The following is a 24,283-nucleotide window of genomic DNA, read 5'->3' as shown; positions in this document are numbered from 1 at the left end:
TAATGGTTTTCTGTCGGGTCTCCGTGGTTTTACTGGGAAAAAAAGGGCATTTTTGGTGGAATCTGCAACAGAGGCCCCTAACAGCCTCTAACACCGATTTGAACAAGGGCTAATCTGTTTTTCTAACTATTTTTGTATACACTGCTGTAAATTTTTATCTTGGTATAAATGCTTGATTTAAATAGATGTCTCATTTTCTGTTCTGCAGTATTCCATTTATAAAAGCAAAAAAAAAACTTGCTTTGGTATTTGATGTATTATTTATTTTAATCTTAGTGCCGAGATGGAAGACCACTATCGAGTAAGGACAGAAAAAAACTCTATAAACTTCAAGAACAATTTAGAACATTGCAAAGGAAAGAGAGGCATCTTGAATCTCGTGAAATAAGTGGCTGGACGAAATGTTGTAGTATTATGCGACCATTTAAGGTAAAACATTTATAAATTGAATGCATCCTTTCAGTGCCTATCTAATCAGATCAGTCCCAATTAGCATTTGATATTGCTAAAATAAATCAACAAGCCAATGCATACAACGTTTATTGTAAGCCTCTTTTTTTTTTTTCTGTTTTGAGGTTTACGTTATTCCCGATTCTAACAAGTTTAGTTAAAAAATACAGATACTCCACCTAAATGTTGTTTTTATTTTGTTAGAGGGACATAGTCATGTGAAAAATATTTTAATCGATGTGGCTCCTTCTTCCTAGACCCCCATCGCTACTGATAGCCAGGGATTCAATTTGCAGAATGCAAAGCTGCTCTCCATTTAAAATAACTATAAAACTGTTTCTATAAAGAGTGGCTGCGCATACAGTATGTGACAATGTCTCCCACTGAGGACAAGGACTCGTGACCCTTGTTCCACAGCCAGCCTTTTTACGCAATATAATCACGATACCAGATGCTGCGCATTTGCAGGTAGTTTTTGTCTATTCTATTTCAACTTTTTTTACCTACACCACACATATACATTATGGTTTCCATAGAGAATAGTTGTGGTAAGAATAAATTCCAGTTGGTGCACAATTTTCCATTAAATGCCTATATGTTACCAGTGATGATCCAACTTGTTCATTATAGAATAGAAATGTATAAACCCCTTATTTTTATTTTAGTTTGGTCACATGATGCATAATTACCAATTTCCATTGTTCACCTGCCCACCAATACTTGTGTAGTAATACGAAAGTAATATTATGTTGTGGAACCTGACGTTTCCTTGCATGTCATGAAGAGTACGTCATTCGCTGCTGCAGTGTAGAAACCATACTGTAACAATGAATACATTTACATTATGCAGATGAGGAACACATATAAACCGTGTTTTATTGTTTTTGTATTAATTTCCTAACATTTTACCAATACAATTCTAGCATTTTAGCATAGTTTATCACCTTCCATCAAACAAGGTATACTATATCTACAATGCTTTTTATTTTCCAATTTAAGGTTCTTCATTTATATACAATACTTATTTCATATTTGGTTTCAAGCACTCGGGGTCTTTTAAGAGGGTACATGTTGTTACTAAGAGAATTGTGAGATTTCCAGCATATTTTCCATGTGTTTTATATGCTATTTATAGGTGTCGTGTTATTTACTGATTTCTGGCATTGTTAACACTGGGTTATTGTCCTATTAGAAGTAATAAAGTGTCTAATTGGTTCTAATTATTTTAGTTTTGACTTGAAGTAATAATGTTTTGTTTTGTTTTCTTTGTGCTTTCTTACAGATTATTTGGGGCATATTCCTTATTCTTGTGGCCCTTTTGATCATAGTATCACTTTTTCTTTCTAAGTAAGTACACAATACTTTTTTTTGTTTTGACAACTGTTATTTATTGTGACAATTTTTATTGGCACTCGAGAAGGAAAAATGAACAATTTTACAATAGAATTGCAATAAAACAGCAAAAAATGTTTGATACAATTAGTGTAACATCTCTAAAATATAAGAAACCTGAGTGACCAGTGTTTAAAGATACTATTAAGAAAAAAGACAATCCACAGAATAAGACACAGGTCAAGAATCCAAAAGGATGTTTGGGTTGGGACTACCCTAAGGGGGGAAAAGGGGCAAGGGGAGGGTTTAGGTGGATCTGGATTTGCTACTAGGACCCTTTCTACTTTTAAATGAATCCACCCTAGTGAGTCAGACAGGTTGATGCTCATTACCGGTTCACAGCACTCCATGCATCAAGTGTTGCTAGACATGCTATGACTGGGAGAGTAGAAACTATTGTTGACATCAACATGCACTCAACAGTCCTTTCTGCTCGGTGGAGCTGCTGTCAAGTGTTTTATTGTTTACTAAAGATATTTACCTGAATACCAACAGTTTTACTCTGAATAAACTGCCGATTCACATTCTATTAAAGTTTGCTGAACGTGCCAATTTTAGCAGGTTTAGACGACGAGCTAAAGTGTATGGTGATAAACTAATGGCAGTTGGCAGTAGATAATTCCCCTCTCCCTATTGAAATAAATATGTAATTTCAGCTGGACATACGTGATTAGGGGGTTTGAGAGAGAGCTGTCAGTATTAACAGCTTTAGCCCCCTAGTTCACAGAAGAACTGTGTTGCCACTGACCTTTTATATAACAAAATCTTCACTTTAAAGAGGCTCTGTCACCACATTATAAGTGCCCTATCTCCTAGGTAAGGAGATCGGCGCTATAATGTAGGTGACAGTAATGCTTTTTATTTAAAAAAAACGATCTATTTTTACCACTTTATTAGCGTTTTTAGATTTATGCTAATGATTTGCTTAATGCCCAAGTGGGTGTATTTTTACTTCAGACCAAGTGGGCGTTGTACAGGGGAGTGTATGATGCTGACCAATCAGCATCATGCACTCCTCCCTCATTTACACATCGCATAGGGATCCTGTTAGATCCTTATGTGCTGTCTTATACCAACACATTAACAATACTGAAGTGTTTGCACAGTGAATAGACATTCCACGGGATATCTATTCACAATCTCTGCACTTCGTTACTCCGTCTGTGGTAGTTACAGCAGAGGAAGCGTGATCTCGCGAGATTACGCGGTAAATGACAGGTTACAACGAGATTACGCGTCCTCTGCTACCACAGAAACAGTAACGAAGTGCAGGGATTGTGAATAGACATCCCGTGGAATGTCTATTCACTGTCTAAACACTTCAGTATTGTTAATGTGTTAGTATAAGACAGCACATAGCGATCTAACAGGATCCCTATGTGCTGTGTAAATGAATGGAGAGGAGTGCATGATGCTGATTGGTCAGTGTCATACATTCCTCTGTACAACGCCCACTTGGTCTAAAGTAAAAATACGCCCACTTGGGCATTAAGCAACTCATTAGCATAAATCTAAAAATGCTAATAAAGTGGTAAAAATAGATCGTTTTTTTTAAATAAAAAGCATTACTGTCACCTACATTATAGCGCTGATCTCCTTACCTAGGAGATAGGGCACTTATAATGTGGTGACAGAGCCTCTTTAAAGTGAAGATTTTGTTATATAAAAGGTCAGGTTCTTCTGTGAACTAGGGGGCTAAAGCTGTTAATACTGACAGCTCTCTCTCAAACCCCCTAATCACGTTTGTCCAGCTGAAAGTACATATTTATTTCAATAGGGAGAGGGTAAAAATAGATAGTTTATTTAAATAAAAAGCACTGCTGTCACCTACATTATAGCGCCAATCTCCTTATATAGGAGATAGCGCACTTATAATGTGGTGACAGAGCCTCTTTAAATAATATAGCAAATTCCTCAAAAACATGGTTCAATTGGGCCAAGTGCATTTTGCATTAGTGTTCAGACATGTATTTTTTTAGTCTAACAAATAATTCAGTAAATTGTTCTCCTTTCATAGAAGGGTCTCTGGATGTAGCCATACTTCTTCTTTATTACCACTGTCAACCTGCCAATATGGTCATGCCATTTGCTGTTCATGGCTCCTTCTTTTAGTACTGAAAAGGCTTTAGCGAATCTGGCAATGATGTGATTATGAAATTGTATTTTGTTTCCCGTCCTAAACTCGCTGCAAATCCTCCTTCCTCATTTGTATAAATGGAACTGTGATTAGGATGCAAAATTGCCTACTCAGGAAAAAAAAGAATCTTGATTTACATGCTGCATTATGTCTATTTCCTCTTGCAGATCTATTGTAGAGTTTTGGTTTTAGTTGACAGCACGAAACCACAATGTTGGCTTAAAAGTCTAGTCCGTAACTCTCATTACCGTTCTAATTCGGACTAGTGTATTAGTTGTAGGTATTTGACTTTGCAGGTAGCTAGTTCTTAAAATGATTATAAACTCATAAACCATCCTCCACAAAAAATTGTAAAACAATACACACGTGTTACGTGTAATAGGCATGGAAATTGCCCTCATGCAAAATTGTCAGCTCTTAATTATTTTTTTTTACAGTTTCTTCATTCATTGGGGACTAGGCAAATGAAAAGAAGAGTTGTTCTATAGTGCATCATTGATTTTGGTTTCATCTTGGGTTGGCAGAGGGAAGCTCTGTTTTACACCATTGTTACCCCCATTATTTCTCTGTTATATTTCTGATGAAAATATAAATTAAGAATTTACAAAAAAAAAAGTCAAAAAAAGTAGTTGCCTGTAGGCACCCATCAGAATCCAGATCTCTTTCTAAGGCTCTTTACAAAATGAAGGCATCATCCTCACTGTAGCACTATTTTGATAAATCTACGCAACTGTGTTTTCTACAGCTGCCAGATAACCAGCTCTGTGTCCAAACACTAAATGAAGCAGCTCTGTCTTTCTCGCTCAGCAAAGGAAATCTGACCATGGTCTAAAACCGTTTCTCAATTTTTAGATTTTTCTACTGCGCTACAGAAAAAAAAAACAACGTAAACTTCAGAAAACTGAAGCATTGAAATCCATGGTAATGCAAACAGAAGTGAAAGTTTCCATTCAGGTTTCCGTTCATTCGTGAACAGGCCCTTATAATCCGTTTGTATCCATTCTACATTGACACCAATGATAATAATTAACCATTGGTTAGACATCCATTATTTGAAAGCAGAAAAAGTCCTGTACTCTGCACTTTTATATCCGTCGCAGAAAACGGATGAGTAACATAACAGGAGCTTATGAATGCAATTAAAAATCCCATTGATTTCAGTGGTATTTTTAACGGATCCATTTTTTATCCTTATTCTGATCTAAAAACGGATCAGAGTAACAGATTATACAAAACAAGTGGGAACTTAGCCTTAAAATATGTTCACTAGTGAGAGACTAGACATGGACCACAAATCCACAATATATACGTTGATCTATATCTGCTAGGCAAAATTTATAAACATTCACATGAGGTTCTTTGTTAACATTTTGATCAAATTGTATATAAGCCCACTTGCCACTTCACGGAGACCTCTTTAAAGTGGGTCCCTACTCTATCGGTTGCAGCTCCGCATGGCGGCCACTGCAGCACCGCTCCTGCAGAGGGAGCAACGCAGATTCCCAAAAGAACCCATGTTGTCAGGCCATGACAAGCCTCCTTGGCTCTGGGCCGTGCCCCCCCCCCCCCACAAGTGCCGCACTACAGCAACAGATACCAGCCCACAGTACCACAACATGTGAACAGATGGAATAAGCTCACCTTACCATGCGCCCCAAGTGGCCAACTGAGAGCACAGGCAAGAGCAGAAACACTTATGAGGTCATTCCCCAATTAAAATCACCTGGACCAAATGTGTCGGGTTCTGGTGCCAAGCAAAACAAAAAAAATAAAAATGGGGGGTATAGACTATATGATAATATCACTAGTGAGAGACTAGGCAAGGACCTCACATACAGCCGCTAGACGAAATTTATAAACGTGAACACGAGGTTCTTTGTTAACATTTTGATCGAATTGTATATAAGCCCACTTGCCATTTGAGCATATGTAATCTGTTCACATGTTGTGGTATCTGTTGCTGTAGTGCTGCACTAGTGGGGGTTTGTGGACTGACAGCATGGGTGCTTTTGGGCCCCTGGGTTGCTCCCTCTGCAGGTGCGGCGCTGCGGTGGCAGTGGCCGCCATGCGGTTCTGCAATCGGTAGAGTAGGGACCCACTATAAAGAGGTTGCCGTGAAGTGGCAAGTGGGCTTACATACAGTTTGATCAAAATGTTAACAAAGAACCTAATGTTTATGTTTTATACATTTTGCCTAGCCGCAGTAGATCAAAGTATATAGTGGATGTGTGGTCCGTGTCTAATTCCTCACTAGTGATCTTAAAATGTATTTGCTGACACGGGACTATCCCTTTTAATACTCAAATTACGCGGTCATGAAAACCCTACATTTTGCTTTTCCCTGCAGTACTTATGGTATCTTGTAGCCACAACTAAAGTACATTATAGGGGATTTCAAATATGATATAAAGAAGGCATACACATTGTATAAGCCAAAGGAAATCAACTAATTAATGTATAGAACTTTTGTGTTTCAGTTCCTCACCGTTTTGTAGATGAATTCAAACATTCTTGTTTACATCCGGATACGGAACGTCATATAGGCAGGTTTTCCGTCACTGGATGTGAATGAGAATGTTTCAATCCACTGACTGCAAGCAGAGATTCTGAAAATCGGATAAATTAGAAAATTACATAATTTCCATCCTACAATCAAGAACATTTATTTACATTAAAGCAGCAAATATATATCACTTAACCTATTTACTTTGCCTCTTTTTAACCAAGACTGCACACATGTTGTGTTGAAATAAGCAGCCACTTACATGAAAATGGTGGGCATATGTAATACATATTAAAATACTGTGTGTGTGTATCTTGCTGTGACCATGATAATTGAGTCTACTACTTTTATCACTTTTCATCACAAAATATTGCACCACCTAGGCCAAGAATAAATTAATTTTACATGGTGCTTTAACTTCAAGCCCGATAAGTTTTAAATATGTTCTGAGTAATGATGTTGGAAGTTTGAACTTTCTGCTCGTGTTCTTAATCGCTAAACATCCACTGAAGAGAATCTGAATGTTACTGCAAGCCGCACTTGAGGGGTCCAGAGGAATTTAAAATACCTCTGGGAGTGAAAGGGTTAGTATGGCCTATCCATCATAATGAGTATAAATTGTACGTGGAAAAGCTCTTTATAGTCTCATTTGGCAGGCAGGAAATATCATCCAGGCTTAATGTGCCGTGATTATGCGTCTTTAACCTGAACATGTCCTGCAGCTACAAAAAGTTGTTCAAGCATTTTCAAATTTTAAAAGTAAACCTTTTTACACTTGCAAGATTCTTCATATACAATGAGCATGGGGTACATTATAGAATATTTTTGAGAACTGATGCACCAATAAAAAAAAGCTGATAAAACCTTAGCATCCAATTAGCTGTGCTTTTTGTTTTTATTTTTTTAAGTACATACTGAAAATTAGGGCTGGGTGATTATGACCTACATCTAAATCACGATTAATTGAACATGTAACCTCGATTACGATTAATAAATGATTTTGGGCCACACCTTTTTGCATAGCACGCCCCATATTTCCATGTCACACCCCTTATTTGAATGACACACCATTCAATTAATATAGACTTCCTGATATACTACTGTATATAATATATCCCCCGACACTGCCCCCACACAGTTTAATGCCCCATACAGTGTAATGTCCCTATAGCTGCCCCCAAGCAGCATAATTCCCCCATAGTGCCCTATAAAAAATTTTTACCCCCCTAACCCCGATCCAACGACGAGTGGAGGAGATCCCTCTGCTCCTCTGGTCTGTGTGGCTCAGCGCATATTTTCAGATTCTGCTGCACCTCTGACATATACCAGTGTTTCAGGCATCCTATTGGTCCACGGTATCCTCAATGCTCACCCCATTTACTACTTGTTTAGCCTCAATGCCCACGCGCCACGGCAAGAAGACAGTGCCCGCCCTAATGGTATATACACGAATGATGGGGGTTATATACAGGGATGATGGGGGTCCCTGTATATACCAACCATCATCCCTGTGTATAAACCCCCATCATACCTCTGTACAGGGATGATGGGGGTTATATACAGGGATGATAGCTGGTTATATACAGAGATGATTGAGTTAATATACAGGGATGATCACTGTACATACCAGCCCGCTATCTTCCCTGTATGTAACCCCCATCATCCGTGTATATACCATTAGGGCGGGGCACTGTCCGCTCGCTGCGGCGCGCGGGCATTGATGCTAAACAAGAAGTATATGGGGGAGACAGTGGACCAATAAGCTACCTGAAATCCCGGTACATGGCAGAAGTGCAACGGTCCCTGAAAATATGCGCTGAGACGCTTACAGCTCACCACAGACAGGCGCAAGACAGTGACATCCTCATGCCTGTCTGCACAGAACCGTTAGCAGTCGGTGTTATCAAGTGAATAGTAGAGCAGAGAAGTTACGTTTCCCTGTTCTACTATAGGATTCAACTGTATCTGCGTCCTGAGGACGCACATACAGTTGAAACTGGGAAAGAAAACAAAACAAAATGCGCAAGATGACCTCCGTTATCTACGCTGAATTTTGGTTTAGAGTTTTTTCCGATTAATTGCCCAGTCCTACTGAAAATAATATAACATTTCCTAATGCTGGATTTGTATTACAGCTGCCTAGACTCTTGATGTCTGCTTACCAAAGAAATGTTCCACTGTAACGTTATATTCTGTACCTGGATATTATCCAGTAAAATCTTACATTCTCGAAATTTAGATTATTTGCATCAATTAACATGACTTGCATTTAAACCTGGAGAGCAGGAGAATCGGTGCTCCATATGGCAGTGACAGAGCTCTGATAATGAAATCATAAAATCAGTGACAGGAACACTTATTGTTATCCTGATATTATATGTTGTTAACATATTCACATTTAAATTGCCACCATGACTCAAACCTATTGCCACAGCACTAAAGAATTGAAATAATTAGCTCTTTACTGGTAATGGTTACCAAGATGAATCATTTTTAGTTTAGAAGTCTTTTTTTATGTCTTTTGTACAGTTTCAACTTTATTTATTTATATTTCTTTAGTCTTGACAAAGCTCTCCATTCTGCCGGTATCGATACGGGATTCGTTATCTTTGGAACAAACATAACAAACCCGTTGAATATTCTTCTTCCTATTCTGCAAAGGGTTAGTATCATGTCTTCCCGAGTTCATTGTGGTGACGTTTTCTATAAAATGTATGAATTCTGAAAATACTGTATGGAGCCACTTAAATTATAAATGCAGCAGATAGCCTTGATGAAAAACATCCTACCCATGTGTATGCAGCTCTTTTGCAGACCACTGTTTACCAAGTTAAGGCAGCTTCTTCTCCATGGTTGCAGTCTGCACACAGCCCGTATGTAATCTGGTTCTGCAGTTGTTTGTTAACCCCTTAGTGACCAGCCTACGTTATTTTAGGCCTTAATGACCAAGCTATTTTTGACATTTTTCCATCGTCTCATTCAAAGAGCTGTAACTTTTTTCTTTTTTTTTTCTTTTCTTTTGCGTTGACACAGCTGTATTAGTTACCCTACTGGTAACCAAAGGGGGCTTTGTCCTTCCTGATTGGAGGAAGTACTTTTTAGCTTCTCAGTTCCAACAGTTCCAGGACTGGGAGGGCCTGGGGCTAATAGATTTTTGTTGAAAGCACTAAGTGACAAATGGCCTAATCTATTTGAAGCTCTAGAAGCCGGGGTTCTGAATTCCCCTGATTTGGGACTTGGGCCTATTTATGATAACCAGCAGCGGGTCTGGAATGCTGTCAAGCTCATTGAAAAAATTAATACCTTTTTATAGGAGTCATTACTCCATGGGACATTAGGAATATTGGTGAGTTTGACTGCCTCCCGGACTCTTCGTTTTCGAAAAAGCATCACCTCACAAGGATATCCCATTTATTTAATGTAATGTCCTTTTTTGCCATTTAATATAAAACACGGTTTGTTCTTACACCTTTTCAATCATTAGAATGTTTAAAAAGTAAGAAAACATTCCTTTTTAGGGGAGGAAGGAAATCATATTAAATCACAAAGAAAATGGGATAAGGATCTTGGGATTAGAATAGATTTAGGGTTAGTTTATAAACATATCGGAGAAGCATCATTAAATCACGATCACCGATTTATTTGTTTTATGATCAATCATAGACTATATTATACACTGAAGCTCTTCAAGGTTATGGGGTTAAGGAATAACGATAATTGTGAGATGTGGTATAAATCAAGCGGATCTCATCCACTTGATGTGGATTTGTTCCAATCTTCATAGATACTGGAGTGGAGTAGCAGCATCTGTTTCTAAATTCATTTGTAAAGAGGTTCCAATCGAACCGATGCTATTTAATTTTGACATCTCCGGTCTTCTGAAAGACTGTGGTTGTAGTAATCTAATTAGAAAGATTTTGTTTCTGGCAAGATTGGTTATCAATGGATCAAAATGGATCTCAAAAGATTTCCCACGGGAAGCAGAAAGGCACCGTAAGGTGAATAGAGTGATGCTTTTAGAGAGAGCATATTACTTGACGTAATTTTTTAAATAACATCTGGAACAGATGGATAGTGGAACTATCCCCCCCAAACAGAAAAAAGACCTACCTTAGGGCTGATTTAAAACATGTTGGTAGCTGAGTTTTTTGTTTTTTTTCCTCTCCTCTCCCCATGCAATGTTTTAGGGGGTGACTGTTGATTCTCCAGTATGGGCCAGTCTACTCCACTCTGCCCTCAGTGCTTGCAATCCAGAACCCCCCAGAATCCTCCACCTCAGGATATGGCTCCCCCTTAATGTGTGATGTCTTTTGCTCAGGCCCTAGAAGATATTTCCAGACTATCCCAGTCCGGGAGCGTTTGCCTTCCCAATTTGCGGCACAGATTTTTGTGGCGATCCTGTGGACAATGCTCAGTCGACCTCTCATAGTAGATTCCATAAAATGTGCAGTAGTGCCAGAGACAGGTCCCATTCTTCAGGCTTTTTCCAGGGGTCTCCCATTAGAGTTTTCAATAGTGATGTTGCTTCCAATTTGAATCAGTTTCCTTCATTGTATCCTGTGACTCAGATTAAGAGTCGGGATAGAAATCGCAAATGACTGTTGCCATGCAGACGTTAATACGTGCTGTCAGAACACTTTTATGTAAGGGATGACTCCTTCTCAGGGGCCAAAAGCTATGTTTCCAAAACCATAGCGAATTTGGGGAGATTCTCTCCAAGGAGTGAAAACATCCTGGCCAATGTCTTGCTGTTTCAAAATGCCCAGATACGGTTTTCTTTTTAGGAGGACTTGATCTCAAAATGGTCTGTTTCTTCTTATCCTTCTGATCCATCTATCTACAAGACCATCAAGGACCTCTACCATCACACTGTCAGATGCGGCTTCACTCAGTCACCCTCTTGACAAAAAGTTGGATTCCCAAGCTAAACCTATTTTTATAGCCACTTTGTGCTCTGCATTCTTCAAAATATTTATTTGAGGCTTATCTTAAGCCACCCCATGATAATTCTCTGGCATCCGTTAATTTGATTGCCAATCAGAGCTCTATTTGGCTAAAATCTTAGGTGATCGAGCTGGCTTCCAAGAGGACCCTGGTTGGCCTTCCTTCCAAAAAGCTTGTTGATGGGAAGCTTTTTGGTAAATGACTGAATGAGATTATTTCTGAAACTATTGGCAGTAAGAGCTCTTTTTTTGCCTCAGAACGGAACTCGGCATACGTATCCTTTTCTCAGGTCTTCATGTTTTCGTTCCTTTCCGAGCATTTGCTTCCAGAGATAATTTTCTTGCAGACCAGACAGGAGGACAAGCCGTCCCAATGCCTCCAGATGTCCATCTTTCAAGCCTAGATCTGCTTGGCATCCAGGGCCCAGAAGACCCCCTCTGCCAAGCCATCAACCTGAATGTCTCCCCACTCGTGTTGGAGGTTTTTATGGGGGCTGACTTTTTTTTCCCTTACAGGAGACATCGCTCGCCCATGTAGACGACGCCTGGGTTTGAGAGGTGGTGTAAACTGGATATAAGATAGTCTTTAAAGCTTCTTACTCAAAGTATTTTTTTTCTCTCTCCACTCCACCTTGTACACCGTATTGCTCTTCTTTTTCTTCGTTCCCTTCTACTATGGAAAGTTATTGTCCCAGTTCCTCTGTCAATGGAACATGGAGAAATCCACTCTCTCATTTGTCATTCATGATACATACCGCCATATACCCATCGCAAAGACCCACCAGCGTTTCCTTCGTTTCGCAGTGGTTTCTCTACATTTTTAATATGTCCCCCTCCCTTTTGGGCTCGCTAGTTCTCCTCTGGTCTTAACCAAGGTCCTGGCCACTGTCTTGGCACTACTGTGTGCCAGGAAAATTGCTGTCATCGCTTACCAGGACGACTGCTTTCAAGAGTTGCAATGGTGGGAAACCTCACCAGTCATTACAATGGGTCAGTTTTTTTTCTCCCCACCGGTGGCTGGTTGTCTCAACTAATGCCATTCTGTCCGGATGGGGGGCAGTTTTTGGTCTCCACCTGGTACAGGGCACTTGGTCGCAGGAGTGAACGTCTTTACAGATCAACTTTTTGGAAACGAGGGGAATTTACCTCTCTCCTATTTGATTCTTCTTCTTCAGGGTTGGACGGTCAGGATCCAGACCGAAAACTCTGCGGCAGTTGCTTATCTGTGTCACCAGGGCAGCACCAGGAGTCTGCCGACTCTGCTGGTTTCCTCTCAAATCCTACTGTGGATGAAGCCGCATATTCCAGCACGGTCAGCAGTCCACATACAAGGAGTGGACAATTGTGCCGTCGATTTTTCTCAGCCAAGAAAGGGTAGGTCCGGGAGAGTGACTTCTTCACTCGGAAGTATTCCATCAACTGTGCCAGAGGTGAGGCTACCCGAATGTGGATCTCTTTGCATCCAGTCTCTACTACAATGTTCTGACCTATGTAACCAGGGGACAGAATCCCAAGGCCGTTGCAGTCGATGTGCTGGTCATTCCATAGAAAATGTTCTCTCTTCTGCATCTCTTCTTTCCACTTCCACTCTTGCCCACAGTACTCAAGAGGGAAGGCGTTCCAGCGATTTCTGGTGGAAACAAACTGCCCCGGTCTACCTGGTATGCAGACCTAATCAACCTTTTTGCAAACATGCCTTCTTGCAGACGTGCCACTCTTTTTCAGAGAACTTTGGCTTTTCGTTCTCGGGTGAAAACTTTTTTTTAAGGGGTGGCTTATGCGGTCCCACCTTTCAGACATCCCATTCAGCCTTGGGATTCTAATTTAGGTACTTGTGGCTCTTCAGGTGTCTTTTTTTCTAACGCTTTGGGAGATCTTGTGTTTTGACTTCTTTTCTGGTAGCTGTCGTCTTCATCAGGCGGGTTTCGGACTTGCTGTCCTTGTCATGCAAGTCCCCCTTTTTGGTTATCTATAGAGATAAGGTGGTGTTAGCTGTTCTGTCCTTACCGAAGGTAGTCTCTGCTTTTCGTATCAATGGAGAGATTTTTCTCACTTCTTATTGCCCCTCCCCATTTCATCCAAGCGAGCAGGCTTTAAATTGTCTTGATTTGGCAAGAGCAGTCAGTCTATTCTGCTCATTCATTCGGTCTTCCGATTCTTTTCTTTTTTTATTTTTTTTTCTCATTCCTCAAAGGGCCTAGTCAGGATTTGGCAGCATCCAAAACCACCATTGCATGTTGGACCCTGTCTTTGATTGGTCCAAGGGTAAGGTTCCTCCCATTCGGGTTACTGCCCGTTCTACCAGGACTGTTGGTGTCTCCTGGGCAGTCAGACATCAAGCTTCAGTTGCTCAGGTCAGCAAGGCTATCTGGGCTACTGTGCACACCTTCACTAAGCTTTACCAAATAAGTTCTTTGGCCTCTACTGATGCCAGTATGGGTCGCATAGTGTTGCAGACAGGTCTGTGTTAGGCGGGTGCATGATTGTAATTTAACTTTTTTTTTATTCCTACCCTCTGCGACTGCTTTAGGGCATCCTGTGGTGCTATGTCCCCAAATGATATTAACGAGAAAACAAGATTTTTGTGCTTACATAAACTATGCACTCCTCAACATTGATATTTCAACACCAAGAAGGAAAAGTTTTGGAAATTACAGGATCGATAGACATATTATGCAAATGATAAAAAAATGGAATCAAAATATTCCAAATATCTTGATTTATTCAGTATCGAGTATGTGCGCCACGCGCAGAAATATATGCACTTACGTGCCTTGACATGCGATCAATGAGGTTATTAATGGTTGTCTGACTAAAGTTTTGCCACCCTAAATGCACTTGGGCACGCAAATCATCGAAATTGACTGCTTACAGCTCCCTTTTGTAATTGCCGACCAATGACGTCCCAGATGGGAAACAAGTCCGGAGACTCTGCAGGCAATGGTAGCACGATTAGGCCACGCAGGCTGCTCACAGTAGCACGAGCAACATGTGGCCTGGTGTTGTCCTGTGGAAAAACAGCTTCTGGGACACTTTGTTAGTGAACCAGTGGTATGGCCATTTCTCCAAACAGTTGTTAGTGTACCTGAAATGAAGACTAGGGGATACAGCCACCGTATATTATGCCACACCATAATCCCGGGAGTAGGACCAGTATGAAGTTCTCTTGTGAAGACCTCTATTAATGGTGTTGCCCACGTGGTCTCTAGACCAATCTCCAGCTATGATTGCGTCCAAGACAAAAGCAGGACTCACCCGCTGTGCACTATGATAGCCTTTGAGTGTGGTGGCATGTGGTCAATGGAACACCTGAAGCTGAACATCTGGCTCGTAGTCCGATGTCCTGCATACGCCTTCTAATGGTTTGTGTCCACACTGGTTGCCGCACCAGACTTGGGATGTGACGTCCAATTTTACTTAGTACAGAATGTATTACTACGAGCCATTCTTCCAATCAGACAATCTGTTAGTGCAGTGGTTCACCTCCGCACACCTCTTGCTTTCATTCCAGTTTTTTCTAGTTTTTCAACCTCTGGCACACAATGTTGAACAGTGCTGAAATCTTGGCCTAGGCTTTCTGCTGGAGACATAAAGCAAGTTCTGTCAGTTGAAGGATTTTGTCCCTTTTAGGTTGCGACATAACAGGAATGTCGACGAACAGGAGGAAACGCACAATCGTCCCACACTAGTTGATTCGATTTTTGAGGTTTCATGTGGCCAAAAAACGTTGCTTTCAATCTGGCTTTTATGCGCCTCCTACATGCCACAGATTGAGGCTATGTGCTTAAAAAATTTAATCATTTGCAGATCTTGGTGACACCTGCCACTTCCTCAATTTGCATAACCTTAGGGCTAGCACTTCTTGGTGTTGCAATTTCAATGTTGAGAAGTGTATTTCTCATTGAATTCATTGGGGGACAAAGATCCTGCCCTGTTTGTTTGTTCCAAGTTTGGGGCCTGTTTTTCTTACTGATTGGTTGTTCTCTTCTGGGACTGTGGGAGGCATATTGCCCTATCTGGGTGGAGCCAGGACTCTTTCCTACCTAGTGTTGCCTCTTAGTAGCAGCGGCCTATATCCATGGTGCTTTGTCCCTTAATAGACTCAACGAGAAATTGATTTTCTGTAAGATGAAAAATCTTGTTGTTTTTATTCAATATTTTAAATTACATGATGCACTACCCCAAGCCTTTTTTCCTTTTTTCCTATACATGTTGTTTGTACCAGAAAAAGAATGTTATCTGTATTTTCTGACATAGTAAGTGGGAGAAGAGATTTGCGAAGCGTTATGCTTGCTCTGAAAAGCGGTAGTCACTTTTTTTCCTGCCATTCATTTGAAACAAACTAAACCTGGCCATTGCCATGGGATAACTGTAGTCCGAACACTCTATTTGAGATATCCATACTGTACCACTCCCTCATAAAAATACATGCTCAGATGGACTGAACACGCATGTTTTTTTTTATGAAGGGACGGGGATAAGCGGCTGCCAGACATCTCTGGTACAGCTGCTCTCTTGGAGGAATGAAGTTATGCTCATGTTATAACCTGGCAGGTTCCATAGACATGAGATTATAGTGTATCTCATTAGTAAAAATGTCCATTCTCTAGCTTGCATAATGTGAATACCCACCTTTTGAACTCATTTAGTTTTATCTCAATAGGTCCAAAGTTCAGTGTTGATTTATTTCTGAATACATGTTTTCTGGTTGGAACACTGATTTTGTTTTACAGAACTCCAAATTTCCTGCAAATAAATAGAGTTGAATGATAAAATTCCCCAATCACTAATGGGATTTTAGAAGTTTACTGCAAACTGTTTTATACAGGTCCTTCTTAATGAATTAGAATATTATCAATAAGTTAATTTGTTTCAGTAATTCAATACAAAAAGTGAAACGCATATATTATATAGATTCATTACACACAGAGTGATCTATTTCTAGCATTTTTTTTCTTTCAATGTTGAAGATTATGGCTAACAGTTAATGAACTCAAAATTTAGTCTCTCAGAAAATTAGAATATTATATAAGCCCAATTTCAAAAATGAGTTTTAAAACCATACAATGTAGGCTTACTGAAATGTATGTACAGTATATGCACTCAATACTTGGTCGGGGCTCCTTTTGCATGAATTACTCCATCAATGCAGCGTGACATGGAGGCGATTAGCCTGTGACACTGCTGAGGTGTTATGTAAGCCCAGGTTGCTTTGATGGAGGCCTACAGCTCGTCTGCATTGCTGGGTCTGGTGTCTCATCTTCCTCTTGACAATACCCCATATATTCTCTATGGGGTTTAGGTCAGGCGAGTTTGGTGGCCAATCAAGCACAGTGATACTGTGGTTATTAAAACCGGTATTGGTACTTTTGGCAGTGTGGGCAGGTGCCAAGTTCTGCTGGAAAATGAAATCCGCATTTCCATAAAGCTTGTCAGCAGAGGAGAGGGAAGCATGAAGTGCTCTAAAAATGCCTGGTCGATGGCTGCGTTGACTCTGGACTTGATATATCACAGTGGACCAACACCAGCAGATGACATGGCTCCCCAAACCATCACTGACTGTGGAAACTTCATACTGGACCACAAGCAACTTGGATTGATGCCTCTCCACTCTTCCTCTAGACTGTGAGACCTTGATTTCCAAATGAAATGCAAAAGTTTACTTTCATCTAAAAACTGGACTTTGGACCACTGAGCAACAGACCAGTCCTTTTTCTCCTTAGCCCATGTAAGACCCTTCTGACGTTGTCTGACGGGTCATGAGTGGCTTGACACAAGGAATGTGACTGTTTGTAGCTTTTGTCCTGGATATGTCTGTGTGTAGTGGCTCTTGATGCACTGACTCCAGCCGCAGTCCACTCCTTGTGAATCTCCCCCAGAAACTTGAATGGCCTTTTCTTGACAATCCTTTCAAGGCTGCGGTTTTCCCTGTTGCTTGTGCATCTTTTTCTACCACACTTTTTCCTTCCTCTCAATTTTACATTAACATGCTTGGATACAGCACTCTGTGAACAGCCTGCTTCTTTATCAATGTCCTTTTGCTGCTTACCCTCCTTGTGGAGGGCGTCAAGATCTGTTTTCTGGACAACTGTCAAGTCGGCAGTCTTCCCCATGACTGTGTAGCCTACTGAACCAGACTGTTGGACCATTTAAAGGGAATGTGTTGCCAGCAAAACATGATTTTTTTTTTTTTTAGTTAAACAATTCGTGTATAGGTGATTAAACATTGTTCTAATTTTTTTTTTTTTCCACGAGTCAGGAAATATTATAAATTGTATTCAATTGGATTCTAATTTATAATATTTCCCATTGCTGGTCACTAGATGGAGCCATTCCCAAAATTGCAGCATTGCATGTGGTAAAGCAACCACATTGCTTTATGCTGCAAAATTGGGTAAAAAGCCCTCGCTCTAGTGAGCTCTCAGCATCCCCCCCTCGTTTATCCTGGCTAGTGCCGGGATAAACGAGGGGATTGAACGGTCTAACCTCCTACACTGTGTGTCGCCATTTTTTGAGCTAACACACAGTGTAGTAGGTTTACATACAGTAGTAAACACACACAAACACGAACATACATAGAAATCTCTTACCTGCTCCTGCCGTCGCAGCTCCCTCCGGCCCGTCCGCTCCGTCTGCTGCCGCTGGTCCAAGTGCACAAGTCCGGAAGCCGCGACCGGAAGTAGTAATCTTACTGTCCGGCCGCGACTTCCGGTCCACAGGAAAATGGCGCCGGACGGTGCGCATTTCAAATTGGACTGTGTGGGAGCGGCGCATGCGCCGTTCCCACACAGACGGCGTACACAGAAGTGGATGGAACGGGCCCCGTTCGCAGTCCCTATGGGACTGGAGCTGCCGTATTCCATGTCTGTATGTGTCGTTAATCGACACATACAGAAATGGAAAAAAAAATGGCAGCCCCCATAGGGAAGAAATAGTGTAAAAATAAGAAAAAGTAACACACAAACACACAAATTAATCCAAACGTTTTTAATAAAGCACTAACATCTTTAACATATTACAATTTTTTTGGTGGTAACACTGTTCCTTTAAAGGCTTAGGAAACCTTTGCAGGTGTTTTGTGTTGATTAGCTGATTGGAGTGTGACACCATGAGTCTACAATCTTCAACTTTTACCCAATATTCAAATTTTCTGAGACACTAAATTTTGGGTTTTCATTAACTGTTCGCAATAATCTTCAACATTAAAAGAAAAAAAATACTGGGAATAGATCACTCTGTGTGTAATGAGTTTCACTTTGTAAATTGAATTACTGAAATAAATTAACTTTTTGATGATATTCTAATTCATTGAGAAGGACCTGTACATTGTTCTCAATAATAACACAGTATGCTCCTAAGCTCCTCCTAGTGATGAAATAATTATATTATTTAATTGTAAGGCTATGTTGGGGATTCGGACCTCCGTATTAGAATGATGGAGCTCCAACCACTGTAAAGATATATATTAGGAAATGAATCCGCACAAAATATTGGCTCTCATAACTACAAGGTGTTAAAATGTTGAAGTTTACTTTAGGTTGAATATCTTTACTGCGCCCTATGTACAAGAATATGAATCTCAACGGGAGGGAAATGTTTACATCTGATTGTAATTGCTCTAATTTTTCTAACGTCTTCTATTAGATGTAAATATATTAATATGTATTTCAAGATGCTTAATGCACATTTTATTTAATTTGGGTTGTTTCTTTGTTTCTCTTTTAGGTTTTCCCTCTTGATTATATCCTGATTACCGTTATTATAATGTATTTTTTCTTTACTTCAATGGCCGGCATTAGAAATATGGGTATATGGTTCTTCTGGATACAGGTAGGTGATTTTTATCCGGGTGGATGGGAGAATTTATGAACCCAGTGCCAATTACCCCAGTCAGACATAGCTGCAGTGACAGTAGTGATCAGAGTGACATTATTTTTACCGTTTAAAGTTGTTGTCTCATGCAACATTTATGGCATGTCCACAAGATATGCCATAAATGTCTGATATATGTGAGTTCCACCTCCCACCAGAACTGGGACCCCCAATTCCGTCCCGGCTGCTGGACTTAGTATTCTGGTGAAAACTCGATACAGAGGTGACCATGAATTCCGTAAACAGCCGAGCTCATTGAGTTACGCTGTTCCTGTAACTCCTATAGAAGCGAATGGACAAGCGGGACGGTACACCCCCATTCTTAGGATAAGTTTCAGTCCCAGAGGTGGAGCCCGCAGCTATCAAATATTTATGGTGTATCCTGTGGATATGCCTTAAAGGTATGTCATAAGACAACCCCTTTAACCCTTAAAACACTACAGGTACACCATGGTATAAACCGTGGGGGTTGCGGGAGTCACCTTTTGGTACCATAAAGGAAACATTTTCTTTATATAGATCAGCAGCCCTGGATACTTACCAAAGTAAGGCTTCGTTCACACCTGCATCGGTGTGTTCAGTTGTTCTGCTCCGTCAGAGGAGCAGAACAAGGGAATAATGGGGGCAATGGTTGCGCTATTTTCTCCGGTAATTTCTACCTAACGGAGCCTCCAACGCAGATGTGAACAATGCCTTATATGAGGTTAAAGTACTGTTTTTCCAGTGACTGTTTATTGCAGCTGGGCCCCATTTAACCATCTTGCCTAGTTATAAGCTAATGTCCCTGCATATCAGCTTACAGCAGTATTTTGCAAATAAAAAGTATTGTTTAACCCCTTCCCGTCGTAAACAACTTTCAGATTTTCATTTTAGTTTTTTCCTCCCCACATTCCAGAAGCCATAACGTCTTTATTTTTCCGTCTATATAGTACTTTGAGGGCTTGATTTTTGCGGGACGAGTTGTAGTTTTTCGTAGCACCATCTATTTTGACGTATGATGTACTAGGAAACGGGAAAATTATTTGTGGGGTAGAAAATGAAAAAAAACTATTCCTCCATGATTTTTTGCGCGCCATTTTTACGGAATTCACTGTGCAATTAAAACAACATGTTAACTTTATTCTGTGGGTCAATACGATTATGGCGATACCAAATATATATAGTTTTTTCTATATTTTACTACTTTTACATGTAAAAACCTAAGTGTAAAAAAGAAAATTTATATTGCATCGCCAAATTCCGAGAGCCATAAGTTTTTTGTTTTTTTCTGTCGATTAAGTGGTATAAAGGCTTATTTTTTGCGGGATAAGTTGTAGTTTTTAATACCATTTTGGTGTGCATACAATGGTTTGATCACTTTTTATTTAATTTTTTGTGGGAGATTAGGTGACCAAAAATAGACATTCTGGCGTTTACAATTTTTTTTTTTTTTTACGGCGTTCACCGTGCTGGTTAAATAATGATATATTGTGATAGTTCAGACTATTACGGACGCGGCGATACCAATTATGTTTATTTATTTTTTTACTATGCTCTAGGGGGAAAAGGTTTTTTTTTTTTTAACTTTCAATTTAAATTTTTTTTTTTTTTACACAAAAAAAAAACTTTAACTCATTTTTACTTTTTTTTTATTGGTCCCCCTAGGGGACTTCAAACAGCGATCTTTAGATCGCTTGCACGATCTACTGCAATACTAATGTATTGCAGAATATCGTGATTCTGACAGGCACCTAATAAGCCCTGCCGGAGGCAAGCCTTAATAGGTGCACAAAGATGGCGGACCTGGGGGCGTTCATTAAGCCATAGCAACCATCGCCCCCCACGATTGCGTTGCGGTGGGCAATGAGCTGTTAGAGGGGGTCGCCCCCTCTTTCTGACTATTTAAATGCTGCGGTCGGTATTGACCGCAGCATTTAACGAGTTAAACTAGCGGGATCGCGCAATGCCGCTAGTTACTCTGAAGTGTCGGCTGTAACATACAGCTGACACTGGCATTGTATGGAGCGAGCTCACTGCGTGAGCCCGCTCCATACTTCCCCCTACCCGACTTTGCCGTATGGATATGTCAAATGTCGGGAAGGGGTTAAAATACAAATAACACCTTTGAATAATAAAGCTTCTTAGATATAGGTCACAAGCGCAGTGAACAGCACAAACAAAAACACAAATAATTTCATACATTAGTAACGATAGAGCTAAAACTTGTCTTGCAAACAATAAGACCTCACACAGCTTTGTCAAAACAAATATAAACCAGTTGTGACTGCTAGAATGCAAAGGGGTACAATTAACAAACAAAAAATCTCTTGACCTTAAGAGCTATCTGCACGTTTGCAACCATTTTGTTATTGCACTAGTGTATAACAAATAAAAAAGGAAGGCACTTTACAAAAAATATCCTAATGTTTTGTGTCATTTTTGTGTCACTTTGGTAAAGCAGATCTACGTGTACCAAGTTTTCTGCTTCATGGAAGCGTACTACAAACAAATTCTGTGTGTAGTCTTCTCCTGCAGTCATGTCTTACTCGGCGGATACAGTGACGCCCTACAAACTCCATTGACTTGTAATGGAGTTAATCGGGTTCCGCCGAGTTGTCCATTATTTTGACAGGGTAAATAGCACTGCATGCAGCACTATTTTTCGTAAAATTTGACTGAATCTGCTACGGAGACTCTAACGCAGATGTGATTTATGGCCTTCGCTAAAGGTATCAAATTAATTACAGAGTTTAAGTTTACCATTAAAAGCTAAAAGTGAGCTAAAAATAAAGTGCATTCCTTAGGTTTTCATGACTGATTATTACCATATGGTTGTAAAAAAAAACTTTTAATCTTATTTTACTGCCAGTTTTTTAGAATGTTTAAACTCTAAAAATCCAATAAAATATATTTTTTTATTCTAATAAAAGCACAATATCTTGTTTTAGGCTGCATAATTGCATGAAAGCTAGGTCTTCAAAAGGGAAAAAGTGATTCCTTCAGGCAATACAAGAAAATAAAAAAATAACTTTATGGTACTTAATTACTTTTGAAATGTCCTTCATACAACATTATGGTAGAAGCGAAATGGAACAAAAATTTTTTGTACGTTTTGGTTTTTGGAATATTATTTATTGGGGAAATGTTTTGAGATTTATTTTTCACACTGCATATTTTTATCAAACTATAAGAAAAATAGCTGTAATCTTCTCAATTTCTGTCTAATGACAAAGGGGAGATGTTTTTACACATATGGTAACACTCATGGTCATTGTAAATACCCATGGTCATTGTAGCTTTGGGCAAAAATTCAAGAGAAAGTTAAATAATGTACTGTTTTTAACACTGTTGAAATACTTGTCATGTTAACAGTTGTACAAGATTAGAAGGGAACGAACGAGACCTCAAGCTCTTCTCTTTCTCTGCATGATTCTCTTGTTAATCGTCCTTCACACTAGCTACATGATTTACAGCCTGGCACCACAATATGTCATGTATGGAAGCCAAAAATATCTGTTGGAGGTAAGATCTGATGTTTCGTTTGAGTGCAATAAACATGTCTGTAATTCCAGCAGCATTTACTTACAGTGCTATTGTGACAAAAACACAGTGCATTGCACAATAAATCCTTTCTTCAAAATTTTTGTCCACCACCCCCCTGCCACAGTTGTAAAGGGGCACTCTTCTTTGCAAATACTGAAATAATGCAAATAATAAAAGTAGTCTTGTCAAAGCATTCTGGTAATCATCTAGTGCTGTTTTCGTAGTTAACGTAGAAGTTTTATTGATGGCCACACAACATATTTTCTTATTGTTTTTTTTACTATTGTTTTTTTTTTAAATTGCAAACATGGGAACAAAGATAGGAGCATTACAGCTCAGAGATATCTGATACCATTGAAAATAGGCATGGAAGTAGATATCTGTTATAAAATCAAAGAGATTGGCAGCCTCCAACCCAAAATAGGATTAGTGGGTGAAGAACTGTTAGAAGACTTAACATAAGAACATGGGTTTGCAAAGAATGGAAACCCAAGAGGGCCGAGAAGGTAGATGAGCAAGAGATTAAAAAGAGGAGAGGTGATTGTCCATCAGACAGGGCAGAACTAGTGGTTAAAGAGTAATGTTTATCAGGTCTAAGTGGAGTGTTGCATGTAAAAGATCCAACATGACTAAATATTTTGGAACTTTTCTTGCCTATCTAAAAGAATAGAGGGGTGTTTCTTGTTCACCATATATCAAGAGAGTTTTTTAAAATAGGAAATTATTGCTTACAGCTGGAAGAATAATAGTTTGATAAAAAAAATTGGTATACCTAAAATGTGTCTATTGAGGAGGTCCTTGAGAATGCTGTGTCCTGTTAGAGGGAATATAATTGAATAAGTCATAATCCCGAACTTCCTAACTCTCAGACATGTCCACCAAATGTGTAGCAGCCCTGAAAACAATTGGCGAATAGCCAGGCAAAGCCTTGGCAATACTTGAGGGTGTGAAGTACCATCTGGGTAAATCTTTGAGATTGGTTTCTATCATGAGTGTCAAGAATATCCTTTGTGCAGAGATCTAGATTTCGGACCATTGGCTGTCGAACGGTGTACCACAGGTTGGATTCGCATTTGATAATATAGAATTGAAAAGATGTGGGGGATGGATCAGATGTGTGCAAAGTGTGGAAATGAGACCTGTAGAATGATCTACATCTTCGCTCACGTGGTGTAAGTATAAGAGATTTGGGGATGGAAGAGAGTAAGGATGAGATAAAATGTTTCAGCTGGCAGGTTGTATAGCTCCTATAGAACAGGTAATGGTTTAATAATTTCAGTCATAACAAGGTGGTAGATCTTAGTTATGCCTGCCAAGGACCGTGCTCGGAAATGGGAGGGGTTTTCCAACACAGGTGGAAAAAGTGGATTACCACATATAAGGCCTAGGGGGAGATAAACACTGCTGAATACTTAACCCACCCCACACCTTTAGGAAATGACAAATAGAAAGGTTATCCAGAGT

The 24,283-nt window shown here is 39.8% G+C and overlaps 1 protein-coding gene across 1 annotated transcript in view; it reads left to right on the top strand.

Moving 5' to 3' along the window:
• Positions 1-24,283, top strand: part of LMBRD1 (LMBR1 domain containing 1) — a 205,278-nt gene that overhangs the window by 125,640 nt on the left and 55,355 nt on the right. Inside the window, exons 9-13 of the mRNA XM_075864151.1 lie at positions 277-429; positions 1,733-1,797; positions 9,042-9,144; positions 19,151-19,255; positions 22,649-22,798. Coding sequence (XP_075720266.1) covers positions 277-429; positions 1,733-1,797; positions 9,042-9,144; positions 19,151-19,255; positions 22,649-22,798 — 576 coding nt within the window. The remainder of the gene's footprint in view (positions 1-276; positions 430-1,732; positions 1,798-9,041; positions 9,145-19,150; positions 19,256-22,648; positions 22,799-24,283) is intronic.

Source organism: Rhinoderma darwinii, chromosome 4 (genome assembly GCF_050947455.1).
Source record: "Rhinoderma darwinii isolate aRhiDar2 chromosome 4, aRhiDar2.hap1, whole genome shotgun sequence".
In the NCBI taxonomy this organism is placed as follows: Eukaryota; Metazoa; Chordata; class Amphibia; order Anura; family Rhinodermatidae; genus Rhinoderma; species Rhinoderma darwinii.
Note: the sequence above shows the minus strand (reverse complement) of the source record. Positions and strands in the feature narration are given on the sequence as shown.